Source organism: Prionailurus bengalensis, chromosome C2 (genome assembly GCF_016509475.1).
Source record: "Prionailurus bengalensis isolate Pbe53 chromosome C2, Fcat_Pben_1.1_paternal_pri, whole genome shotgun sequence".
NCBI lineage: Eukaryota > Metazoa > Chordata > Mammalia > Carnivora > Felidae > Prionailurus > Prionailurus bengalensis.
The window spans coordinates 66291232-66304557 of record NC_057350.1 but is presented as its reverse complement, the minus strand read 5'-3'; the positions used below and the strand labels follow the sequence as shown (position 1 = coordinate 66304557).

At 35.3% G+C, this 13326-nt stretch overlaps 1 protein-coding gene across 3 annotated transcripts in view; it reads left to right on the top strand.

Moving 5' to 3' along the window:
* GSK3B (glycogen synthase kinase 3 beta) overlaps window positions 1-13326 on the top strand; it is a 196413-nt gene that overhangs the window by 57399 nt on the left and 125688 nt on the right. For all 3 annotated transcript variants that reach the window (XM_043594258.1, XM_043594257.1, XM_043594259.1), the window contains exon 2: window positions 7877-8070. In XM_043594258.1, coding sequence (XP_043450193.1) covers window positions 7877-8070 — 194 coding nt within the window. The remainder of the gene's footprint in view (window positions 1-7876; window positions 8071-13326) is intronic.

Below are 13326 nucleotides of genomic sequence, written 5' to 3'. Positions count from 1 at the left end.
GTAAAATTAGGTTTTTGAGAGAAGAGAAACATTTTGAGTCAATTAAAATTAGTTCAAAAGGACTATGGATATTTTGAGTTAAAACTTTTGAGATACATACTTTTGCGATAGATACCTCAGAACCTTTTGTAAGTATTTCAGATTTTCAGTTCTGCTGAAAATAGAAAGTTGATTTTGGGACCTCAATGCCTGTGTTGTTTTTTAGCATGGATTTAAAGCAAAGTAACATTGTAGGGTACAGGTTTTAGTTCTGAATCCTGTGGGTGCAACCAAGGGAGTTACTTTGGGTAAGTTATGAAACCTTTTCAGTTACCTTAGTTTCTTCCAATTTTTTTTTTTAACGTTCATTCATTTTTGAGGGACAGAGCATTAGAGGGGGAGGGGCAGAGAGAGAGGGAGACACAGAATCCGATGCAGGTTACAGGCTCTGAGCTGTCAGAACAGAGCCTGACCCTGGGCTGGAACTCACAAACTATGAGATCATGACCTGAGCTGCGGGTCGGACTGAGCCACCCAGGTACTCCAGTTTCTTCCAGTTGTTAAATGATTATGGTGGGTATGTCACAAGGTTGTTGTAGGGTTTCAATAGTATTATAGTTCTTTCTCAAAGTACAGTCGTTGGAACTGCATTAAGAATTAGAAGGAGTACTTATTAAAAATGCAATTTTCTGAGCTGCATTGCAGACCTACTGAGTCTCTTTAGGGGTGACATTCTATTTTCAGTAAACTCTCCCAGGTAATTCTTCTGTCTTCTGTGAGAGGTTCTTACAAACTGTAAAATGGTACTCAAAGAATATACTTACATATAGACTGATACAAATTGAACTTAAGACCTCAAGAGGTGTCCCCTGCCCAGTTCTTATCCATTGCTGCATATTAATGCCTCAAAAAAACCAGAATTATTTGGAAAAGAGATATGAAACAGACTCATTCTCCTACTTATAAATAAATACAATTGTGGCACATTGGGTCATTTGTTTGGCTGCATGTTATCACCATATTTGCAGTAAACCCTTCATTCTGTTTTACTACTGGTAAGACCATTTGTACCTAGGGAGTTGTATCTGATCAATGGTAAGCATAAGAAGAAGCAAAAGCACTGCTTAAAGTTTAACACAAAGTAGTCAGTTCCAAAATCCTGACAATTGTGCTGGAGTAATTGTACAGAAATTCAACAGCAGACCTTTGCTGAACACCTGCCTTGTGCCAAACCCTGTGTTAATAAGCGCTAGAGAAAGGTATATGATTCAGATAATGTCTGGCTTTCCTAAGAACTCCTTAGTCAAGTGAGGGGCTCAGACTCTTAATAATTATAGAACATTGTGATAAGCACTGTAGAAGAGCATATACCACATGTTAAAAGAGCATAGCAGGGCAAAAGAATGTTTTTTTTTTTTTTTTTTTTCATTTCCACTGCCAATAATTCAAAGGTCAGAGAAACTATAATTTGTTGAGCACCCTCTGTGGGGCATGCACTTAAAAAAAATGCTTAACCTATTAATCATCATAGCAGACTTACGAAGTAGCTGCTATCTCCATTTTATAGATACTAAGTGGTAGAATATGTACTTCAGACCTTGATATGACTTCGGAGTCCATATAATACAATATATCTCTAGCAAAAAAATTGACCAAATTTTTTTTCTTAAGGGGAGTTCTACGGTTTTTCAGAATTGATGCTTGTTAATCCCATTTACATGGTATATTCCTTTGATTAAAAATGTATTACTATGCTGCCAGGGACTTTGGAGTCTTCTGTCTCATCTTTATCCTCCGCCACCCTGTTTTTCCTTTCTATTTCTAGAAGTGATATATAGGGAAACGTGTCCAAAGCCAGCCCATGTGTAACATCTGTCCGTTTTGTTTTCCCTGCCTCTCCTTTTGTTTACTCTGTCTTCAAAAGAAATGATAGCAATTCTTTTGTTTTATTTTTCTCAGTCCTCTAGATAGAATCATGTGGAAATGAATGATGTCTCAGGGAAATGTCTCTGCTGGAAAGATTTTTAGCATATCAAGGTTTCATAGAAATTGCCTTAAAATTTATATCATGCTCTTGGCCATTTGGGTTGATCTGGCTGATTGAAGTGCTTGATTGAAGTGCTTGATTGGCGTTCCTTTCTTCATAGTTTTGCTCTGGGGTTGTGAGCAGATGCACTCTGGCTAGAGCTTCCACATCATAGAGTCGAGTCCCTATTTCACGACAAGTTTATTTTTGAATTTGCTCACCTCTGATTCTGTGGACCTCAGTTCCTTACTTTCTATTTCTTTTGCTTATTTTTATGCTTTTTTTCATGTTTTTAAACAAGTTTTCATGTTTTGTGAACATCTTGCCTTAATAGATATTCCTTAGCGAGTTACTTAGGACAAAAAGTATTTGAACTTTGAGATCAAAACTTGAAAGTTTGACAGTAGTCAGTGTTTCCACTTCAGACAATCTTAATCATGCCTGAAATTGATGTTCGTTTTGATTCTTTTGAGTAATTTATATAATATTTTTTGATAGAGTTTTGCCATGTTATTGTTAAACATATGTAAAAATAGCTGTTACTTCTCTTCGGGATGGAGAAGCATAGGCAGTGTGTTTACCCTACTAGTACTGTTGTTAAATAAAACAAAACAAAATAAAACAAAATAAATTCTTTTAAAAAAATTTTTTTTAATGTTTATTTATTTTTGAGACAGAGAGAGACAGAGCATGAATGGGGGAGGGGCAGAGAGAGAGGGAGACACAGAATTGGAAGCAGGCTCTAGGCTCTGAGCCATCAGCCCAGAGCCCCACGCGGGGCTGGAACTCACGGACCGTGAGATCGTGAGACCGTGAGCTGAAGTCGGACGCTTAACCCACTGAGCCACCCAGGTGCCCCAAAACAAAATAAATTCTTAACAATACTTCATACCTTCCTTGTCACAAGTAGTATGCTGGTTTCTCTGGGTTTTTGTTACAGACTTTTAACTTTGTTATTTCTGTAGAGAGAGGTTATTTTTGAGTTAAAGGAAATTGTTAGACAGTCATTGACTTTGTTCAGTATGACTTGTTAACATCTCTGTAAGCCTCACAGAAAGTGTAGTTTTTGCTTTTCCTCATCTCTAAATCTTATGAAACATCATGGGGCGTCTGGATGGCTCAATCGTCCGACTTTACCTCAGGTCTTGATCTCATGGTTCATGGGGTTTGAGCTCCCAGTGGGAGCCTGGAGCCAGGTTCGGATTCTGTGTCTCCCTCTCTGTCTCTCTGCCCTTCCCTTGCACCTCCCCTCTCAAAAATAAATGAACATTAAAAAAAATAAATCTTAAACATCAAATCAAATGGCTAAAATATGAATGAGATTTATCATTCATAGAAAATTAGGATGTCAGTGTCAGATACCTCCTAAATATTTAAACATGCTTGAAGTGGCCTTGCGGTTTGGGGATGCTCACTCCACACTTGGATGCTTAAAAAAATGTAACCATGAGGTGTTGCTTACAAGGTACAAACCTATGTTTGAGAGGTTGGATACTAGGTCACACATATTATTTTAGGATATGCCTAAGGCTTTTAAAAAATTGTATTCTATATATACAACAGCCTTCAATAGAAAGTGGTTATTCTCTTGTATATCATCTTTCCGTTGCTTTATAAGGAGTCTATTGTGGTTTATATATTTAAGATTTATTTATTGTGGTAAAGAGTAGGGGATTTAATTCTATTTTCTAATTATAATAGGAAGTTTATACCTGCTGAGTGAATTTTAATTGTAATAGAGGATCCCAGGAGTCCTCTGGCAGGAGACAAAGCCTCCTGGAGCTAAGCTGTTCCCACTCCTCTGTTGTTGTACTGCATTTTTGGAGACTAGTTTTGTTGTAATTGGTATGAGACTCACTATGCCATGCATTCTGAGAAATTTAGCATTGGGCAGAGTGGTGACTTTTTTTTTTAAATGAGGGAGATTTATTGCTTTCCAGTTTTTCATCAGGATTTCGGCCTCTTGGTAGCAGTGCTTTATAATGCTCTGTTGCTAAGATTGAAAATTATACAGTTTCTGGTAGCAAATGTTAAATTGTTTGAACATCACTGAATCGATTATTTTACATTTTTGTTTTCCATGTGCTTTTGCTTTGGGATAAGTTTTGAAATCGAAGGTTACCAAAGTATTTTGGAAAATAGCTCTTTAGCTATTAATAAGTGAATGATTGAGGCCTGAAAACTGTAACAGATTATCATTTATTCTTTTATTTCTTACTACTTTGGAGCTGATCTTTTTATATTTTCAGAAACATCTGCTTCTTGCGGGGGGGTGGGCAATAGTATATGAAGTTAAAGTCTTTCAGCTGTAGTAGGAAGGTTGTAAAATATAGCAGAGGCAGTATGAGGCAAGGGAAGAATTCTTGCTATTCAGAGCTTTCATCTCTTAGTTTTACTTTCCTCATTTGCATAGTAAACATTATTATAATGTATCCCTACATTTATTGTAAGTATTAGATAGATAAAACAATGAACTGGATGGATATACAGTGAAATTTTATACAGCTATTTTATTGCTAAGTCGGCAAATTACAATGCCAAATGGTGGCATGCTTTTCCTTGGCACATTAGCTGCTGACTGCCCCATGTGCTCCTAATGCTCATGCCAAGTCATCCCCAGTATTATCTTGCCATTTTTTACAGCTCTGCTATTTCGGATCTCCGATGAAGCATTCTGAATAGAAATTCCAGAATGCTTGAGGTAGAAAGCCTGAGAACCATCGTTCGTGTTATACTTAGAGATTTCATATTAGTAGAGAATGTAGCCCATAAGAGTTCTCAGCATTTTCTGTAACTGCTTGAAAGAGAATAGAGTGAATCTTTAATTTCTGCTGAGATAGTAAGTCGTGTTTTTTTTTTTTTTTTTTTTTTTTTTTTTTTTTTTTTTTACTAGATATACAAGAAGGTGAAAGGATTGGTCCTTGTCCATATCCAATCATAATTTAACACTAAGAGGCCTTAAGACTTAAAAGTCTCTTCCAGTGATAGCATCTGTAGTACCTATCTATTTATCTTTCTACCCTGCTTTAATATTTTTGCAGAATTACTTCATTTATGCATTATAATTTGCATATGAGAAAAAGCACGATTAGATGTTAGGCATTACCCAGGCCTAATAGTTGATTTGAAGAGATTTTAAATCCCAGGGTTCTGGGGCATGTGGGTGGCTCAGTAGGTTGGGCATCTGACTTCAGTTCTGGTCATGATCTCATAATTTATGAGTTTGAGCCCCACTTTGGGCTCTGTGCTGACAGCTCAGAGCCTGGAGGAGCCTGCTTTCGATTCTGTGTCTACCTGTCTCTCTGCTCCTCCCCCACTCACGCGCGTGCGCACTCTCACACTATCTGTCTCTAAAATGAAGCTTAAAAAAAAAAAAAAAATCCCAGGGTTCTTATGGATATCTTTCATAGCTGATTCTTGAAACCCTGAAACAAACCATTTTTCTGAAATGTGGAGAAATGCAACCTAAAGAGGCAAGTAAGGAAAGTCATTACACATGCTTATATTGTTTTAAGTTCTCTATTGAAAGCAAGTACAAAACTGTGGCTACTGTTTTCTTTATTGAAATATGGTTATACAGTAGAAAAGCATAATATTTGTTTATGCCTCAGACAGCTTTTGTTTTCAGTTAAAGTTGTGGAATGCAACAGCCATTCTTAAAATCTGTTAATTTATTTTAAAAATAGTGATGCTTTGTTTTGTGGATTAGACGTGTGAGATTTTGCAAGCAACCTGTTCAGTGAAATTATTCATAGTCCTTGAAATATATAGTTTTTGGTGATACAGTTTTGACTTGGATGATCTAGGGAAGAGTTGGTTGGACTGTTTGAAATCAATTCTGTTTTTTATTTTCTTTGGACAATTGGATTGTAAGAAAATGTGTTTAGTACCTTGAATTTTAATCTTTCCTGAATCTAACCTTCTAGATCTCTTCATTTTGAGTTTAAGGTCAGAAGACTGTGATTCTGTCTTTAGAGGAATGTTACAAGTAAAGATAGGTTTATTTTACAAATGAAGAAGAAAATAACTTACATTAAGGTTTATAGTCAACCTGAAAAGTCGTAGTTAACATTAACATGCTCAAAAGTGAAAGTGATATGGAATATTTGGGGGAATTGAGCATGATGATTTAGAATTGAGATTTGATTAAACTAGGTTTTGCAAATATATTAGATTTATTTTACTAGGAAGTGAAATGTGAAGGGATCATTTGAAAGCATTGAGAACTACTGTATATGTATTGACTTGTGCTGGGATTTGCATGTATTTAAAGTACATATAATACTGTTGTGAATAAAAATGTTGGTGTTGACAAGATTTGAGTTACCTTTCTACAAGTGGTGTTAGATTTGTGCTGTCATATCTGTTGGGTGTTATACCTTAGAACCAAAACCCTACATATTTAAGGTAGTTAGCCATGATATAATATATAATGTGGACTGCCTATAATTTACCTTGCTATCTTATGTAGGAATCCTTCATTGCTTTTGTGTCTGTCAGGAAGGCTGCCTTATAAACAGGAGCATTAATTAGTCACAGATATCACTTAGTGTTTTTTTTTTTTTGTCTATATTAGTACCTTTGTGAGCTAAAATGGGTATACATATTGGTTAAATGTGCCACTAACATTTGGATATTCATTTGGTAATTTTATTTTGGGAAAAAACACTCAAACCATTGGAAAATGAGATTAATATATATTTTTTTATATGTGAGGTTCAAGTGAATACTTCAAAATCTTGGCTTGGTATCTAGAGTTAAAAACTACATTTTTTTCTTTTATTAGGTTAGTATGAATTCAGTTAGCATCATACAAATAAAATTGATATAATGGAAGAGTAGAAGAAGAAACAAACGGAAAAAGTGCAGTTTAGTCAGTGAGCCTAAGGACTTGGATGTACTGAGATTTGGTTTCAGATTTGTCAGGGAAGAGAGAAGCACAAGTCATACTTGCTACTTACCAATGATTGTACTCAGTAGAATCTCTGTGTATTCTGAAATCACTAAAAGAACAATTTAAAACTCTTTAGAATCAGGTTCTAGGTAGCATAGTATGGTTTAGAATAGTTTAAGAGTTCAGAGACCCAAGATGATTGTGAACTCTGCCTAGGCAGTAAGAGGTGGCTCTTGAGCTTGAATTGAAGAGTCTTTAGATTGTTACTGGGAAGGGTGGGAAGGCACAGAAGATAAGGCAAGAGCTATTGAGTGGGCAGAGACCACAGAACCAGTGAGCTACTTATGAATGAGGCTCACTCAGTTCAGAATGGGTTTGGTTTTTCTTTTCTTACTCCAAATTAATACTCTTTCCCATGTTCCTTTTCCCCATTTGACCTTTCTCTAAGAGATAGTTGATTTTCTTAAAAAGAAGTAAGATGCAGAGAAAGAAAAACTCAAAGCCTTACCTTCCTAAAGGCAGAATGGTCTGAATAGAGTCAACATATTTAGATGTTTTCAGTAGTATTTATTTTCAAGTAAAATAAGGAAGCCTTGAAAAGAACTAGGACCTTCTTTAGAAAGAACAGATGGGATTCAAACCCAGGGTCCACCATTTGACTTTTGACCTTCAGCAAATTTAACATTATTTCCATTAGTTTTGTACTTCATGGGGTGATTGTTTTCATTAAATAAATCCCCATATGTAAACTAAGCATGATGTCTAGTCTACAGAATGACTAAATGAATGGTGGTTAAAAAGTTACTTACAAATTGAAACAAATAGTTGAAGTAATTCTATACAATAAACTAAGATGAGCATTTAAAAATGATTTGTAGTAAAAAACATAGTTTACTATGTAAACTGTTGTGTACTTCAGCAATTTTCTCTGTTTAATTCTTTACAGTTCTCATTTTTCTGTCTCTTGTTTCTTTTAGGAGACAAAGATGGCAGCAAGGTAACCACAGTGGTGGCAACTCCTGGGCAGGGTCCCGATAGGCCACAAGAAGTCAGCTATACAGACACTAAAGTGATTGGAAATGGGTCATTTGGTGTGGTATATCAAGCCAAACTTTGTGATTCAGGAGAACTGGTTGCCATCAAGAAAGTATTGCAAGACAAGAGATTTAAGGTAAGACCTTTGGTATTTCATGCATTTTGTTGCTATCAGTTCATGTGAATGAGTATTTTTTCTAATCATTTCTTTTTGCTTCAAATTTCATTTACTGTGCAGATTTATTGTAGACACTGTATTTTCTCTTGTGTATTTTGTAGAGATAAAAGTTACTAAAGATTGCAATATTATTTTTGAACCACTGCCTTAAGTGATATATGATTTTAAAATGCTGTGAAAGGTAGATTAAAATTCTTAATTTATACTTTTAAAAAGTGACCTCTCCTTGCCTAGGGTCTCATTGGTGTAGGAGAACAGAGAAATAGTACCTGTAGTGTTTGGTCATTTGACTATTGACTATGCCTCCTTTCTTAAAATTTCCTTTGAATCTGTAATGCAACACTATCATTTTTTTCCCCAATAACTGACTTTTCTTTGCTATTTTCTTATGTCTTTCTTCAGTCTACTCTGAGAAACAGTTTATTTTCATTTCTTACACCAGCTCTTTAGGGGATCCTATGCATGAATGTTGAAAGGTCATCTCTATGTTATGGTATAGTGTAGAGAGTCAAAAGATCTGGGCTCTAATGTATGTTCTGCCATTAACAAGCCATGCAGCTCTGTTCTCTTCTCTACTTCTGCCACCTCTGCAGCATCTTACTGAGAGTCTCCCCTGTACTAATAAGTATGCCAAACATGAAGGGCTATAAAAATAAATAAGAGATGATCACTGCTCTGAAATAGCACAGTCTACTATCTTTATTGCTCTAGAGTGTCTCAAACATTCTAAAGAGGTTTTTTAGGAAAAAAAAAAATTGTTACACCTTTTGTCTTCAGTACTCACTCTCTCTCCTAAGTACTAGTCCCATGTTCCCAAATGCCCACTGGATATTGATATCTGGTATCTCACATTGCAAGGGCTTCTTGCTTAATTCTGATCTGACTTTTGAGACCTGGTGGAAATCCTTTCTGTTGCTTCCCATTCCTTTTTGCTTTTTCCTTCTAATGATGTCATTCGCTTTGTCATTCAGACTTTTCTGGTCTCTCATATCTCATATCCACTTGTCACCCTGCATTGATTTTTTTTCTTTTCTTTACTGCCTTGATGATTTGTGCCTTCTTTCCTTTTTTCATCACTAGTAGTCTAGTCAGGCCTTTGCCATTATTTGGCTTACCTACTAGTAAGACTCTACCTCTGATCTTCTGCATAGCACCACAAGAATAATCCCACACTTAAGGTTGATCATTATTTTTCTTACACACAATTCTTCTGTGGTTCCTCATAGTCTAGAAAATAAAGCCTGCCTAGTTCAGTAGTGTGTTCAGGGACTTCTGTAGTCTTATCTCCAAATACTCAGCTTTCCAAACCTTTTATGCTACTGTCCGTGAAATATATATTGGTTTTTATTTAGCTTCCTTTCTGTCACTCCCGTTCTCTTGCTAATCTAAATCCTGTCCTTTATGAAATTTCTCAGATGATTCCGGCCAGCCATATGGATTTTGTTCTAAATTCCTTGAACACTTATTGTCCCTAAACTAGGAAATTCCAAATTTTTTCATGACAAGGACTCCATTTTTATTATATGTGTCTCCTGGAAACCCACAAAATCAGTGGGTTGGTTTTTTGTTTTTTTGTTTTGGATTAGTATTGATGATAGCAAATACTTAACAAATTCTTGTTATATACCCAGTGATCTCCTAAGCTTTTTACATAATTAGTTTTATTTGAGCCTTATCATTAGTACTGTGAGATTGGTACTGTTGTTATTTGGCTAAGAAAACTTACGCACAGAGATTATAAATTAACTTGTCCAGGGTCACACAGTTAGCAAGTAGAAAATTGGGCAAGTGTTTGAATCAAGCATTCTGACTCCAGAGTGCTTTGTTAAACATTTTATCATCACTGCATCAGAACCATATATTCTGTTTAGAAAGTATTTGTGTTTGTATTCTTGCTTTTTTTTTCTAATTAAAAATTTTCCCTTTAGCGTGGTTTATTTATTCATTTGAAATAGTTTGGTTCATTTGTTTCTGAATGTATCCCTTCTTAGAACTTTAACCCTGTTTTTGTTTTTTTTGTTTTTACTTTTTAAAAAATTATATTTTCTATCTGTGAAACGCACTAACATGGTTCCAAAGATCAGAAATATACAAGTGCCATTTCTTCTCTATTTCCTGTATTTTGTTTCTACTCGCTTCCTGTAGCTAGCCAGCCTCATTATGTTTTGGTCATTTTTTCTGGGTTTCTTTTGCACAAGTGAGCAATTAAGTGTAATTTTCTTGGCTTCTTTTTTACATAAAAGGTAATTTATTAAGGGAGCTCTTTTGCACTTTGCCTTTTCTCTTGATATAGTTCTTAGAAATCATTGGATATCATTTCAGAGATTTTTCTCATCTAGCTGCATAGTATGCCAGAGTTGATTCAACCATTCTTGTATGTATGGATATTTCATTTCTTTTCAGTATTTTTTTTATCTCCAAGAGTGCTGCTATGAAAAACCTTCTCTCATATATTTTTTTAATTAGATGTATATCTTCAGAGTAAATTAAGAGAGGTAGACTGCTGAGTCAAAGCATAAACACTTAGGTAATTTTGTTTGATATTGTTAAATTCCCCTCCATAATGGTTGAATCAGTTTGCATCCTCTTTGGTCATTTGAGTGCCTATTTCCCCTTAGCGTGGACAACTTGCCTTGCCTAAGTTTTTCAACTTTTGCCAATCTGATATGTGAGAAATGGTAGCTCATTGTAGTTTTAATTTATAATCTCATTATTATGAATGTAGTTCAACATCTTTCCATCTGTTTAAGGTCCGTTTTGTTTTTGTATGTGTAAATTGTTCTTTTTTCTTTTTGTCCATTTTTTAAGTGAGTTTTTGGTCTTTTCCTCTCAACTCTGAAGAGTTCTTTATTATGGATTTATTGTTTATCTGTGATGTATTGAGTATTTTTACCTTGTGTATTCTGTTTTTATACCATATGAAAGTCTCCCACTACCCCATACAGTCGAATTTATTGTTCTTTTCTTTTATCATATGTGGATTAAAAAAAAAATTTTTTTTTAACGTTTATTTATTTTTGAGACAGAGAGAGACACACAGCATGAACAGGGGAGGGGCAGAGAGAGAGGGAGACACAGAATCTGAAACGGGCTCCAGGCTCTGAGCTGTCGGCACAGAGCCCGACGTGGGGCTCGAACTCACTGACCGTGAGATCATGACCTGAGCCAAAGTCAGACGCTTAACCGACTGAGCCACCCAGGCGCCCCATATGTGGATTTTAATTTATGATTAGAAAGCCTTTTCCTTATAAAGCCTTTCCTTATAAAAAGCCTTTTCCCCCTGGTTAAAGAGAAATTCAACCATATTTTCTTTTGGTAGTTACAAGATTTCACTTTTTACATTTAAATTCCCTGATCTGTTTGAAGTTTATTCTTGTTTATGGTGTTTATGCCTCTGTATGGTATGAGTTACTGATATAATTTTATCCTTTCTTTAAAAAAATTTTTTTTTATTACGTTTATTTATTTTGTGAGAGAGAGAGAGGAGGAGAGATGCAGAGAGGGAGACACAGAATCCAAAGCAGGCTCCAGGCTCTGAGCTGTCAGCACAGAGCCCAACATGGGGCTTACACCTACAAGCTGTTAGATCATGGCCTGAGCCAAAGTTGGATGCCTAACCGACTGAGCCACCCAGGCACCCCGTAATTTTATCCTTTCTCAATCATTAACCGGTTAGTTGTTCAGTACAGTTTATTAAAAGGCCGATCTTTTCTCCAGTGATTTGAGATGCTATGGTTATTACATGCTAAATTTCCACATGTACTTGGTCTGTTTCTGGACTTTCTGTTCTGTTCCACTAGGTCATTTGCATACATGTTTCTGTGTCAGTACCACATTATAGTATGTTTTAATATCTGGTTGAGGTAATCCACTCTTGAGGCTTTTTTTTTTTTTTCTCCTAGCTTTTCTTGAATGTTTATTTTTCCATATGAACTTTGACATAAATTTGGCTAACTCGATTTAAAATAGGTTGCTGATACTCTTAATTGAAATTTCATTAACTCATTAACTTAGGGAGAACTAACCTTTTTGTGATGTTGAATTATCGAGGAATAAGAGATATCTATTTGTTCAAATTTACGTTTGTGTCTTTCAGGAGTTTTATTTATATAGACTTTTGACATTTCTTATTAAGTTTGTTCCTAAGTACTTATTGCTTTTATTGCTATTGTATGGTTTTGTTTTTGTTTTTATTTTAATTTTTTCTCTTACATGCTAAAAAGTGGTAAGTTCATTTCATTCCACTGTATCACCTTTCCTTTGTGAAACTTAAGTATTTGTTCTTCTTGCTGTTAACTGTTTTTAAAAAAATAATAAAATTTGATACATTGACCAATTCATTTCTCTTGATTATTACAACATATATACTACGAATTTTTCTGACAACTTAAAATTCTGTAGTTTCACATCTGTGGTTTACGTAGCTGCTGCCTAGGATTATATTAAATAATTAGATATTTCCAGAAAAAGTTTGAAGTCTTCTCCTTGCCCAATCAAATAAACCAACCTGTTGAACCTGCTGGTATCAGTGAGAGGCAGTTTGTTTTGGTGAAAAAACAAGGAGAGAGAAAATGGTCAGAGACAAAAAGAAAATCAACAGGAATTACCCTGCATCAGCAATCATGTAAACTATATCTAAGACACTGAGCTTTTCTATTAGGAATTTCTGGAATAATCTTCATTTCAGTAATGTTTTACCTGCAGTTTGAATGCTTTCCCCCCGCCCTGTGACCATTCTGTGACAAATTACTTAAACAGAAATTAAATTACTTCACTTAGCCAGTTTAGAAGTACTTGTTATAGAAAATGCTCTTGTGGTTTTGTAGAGGTAAAGTCCAGCTAGGTACCTTATGTAGGAGACCTTTGATATTAGAGCAGAGAGAAGATTAATCAATCCCAAAAGCTACTGACACTTGTTGAGGCCAGCTTTTCTAATTTGAAAATTGGTTAGTTGCATTTTTAATTAATGATCTTAGCTTCATAAACTATTAATTTCATTTCTCCCTTTGAACTAAGTCATAGGTTTCAGGTCTCCTGCTTGGTTTCACTTGTTCTGTGGTTAGATATGGGAGTGGAGGTGTGAAGTGTCACTGTTGTTCTATTGTGAATAGAGAGTGAATAGAGCCCTACTTGTAATATATACCATTTTCAAGAGTGAGGAGAAATAATGCCTGGTTTGATCCTTGAAGGTATGATTATTCTCTGCATGATGTT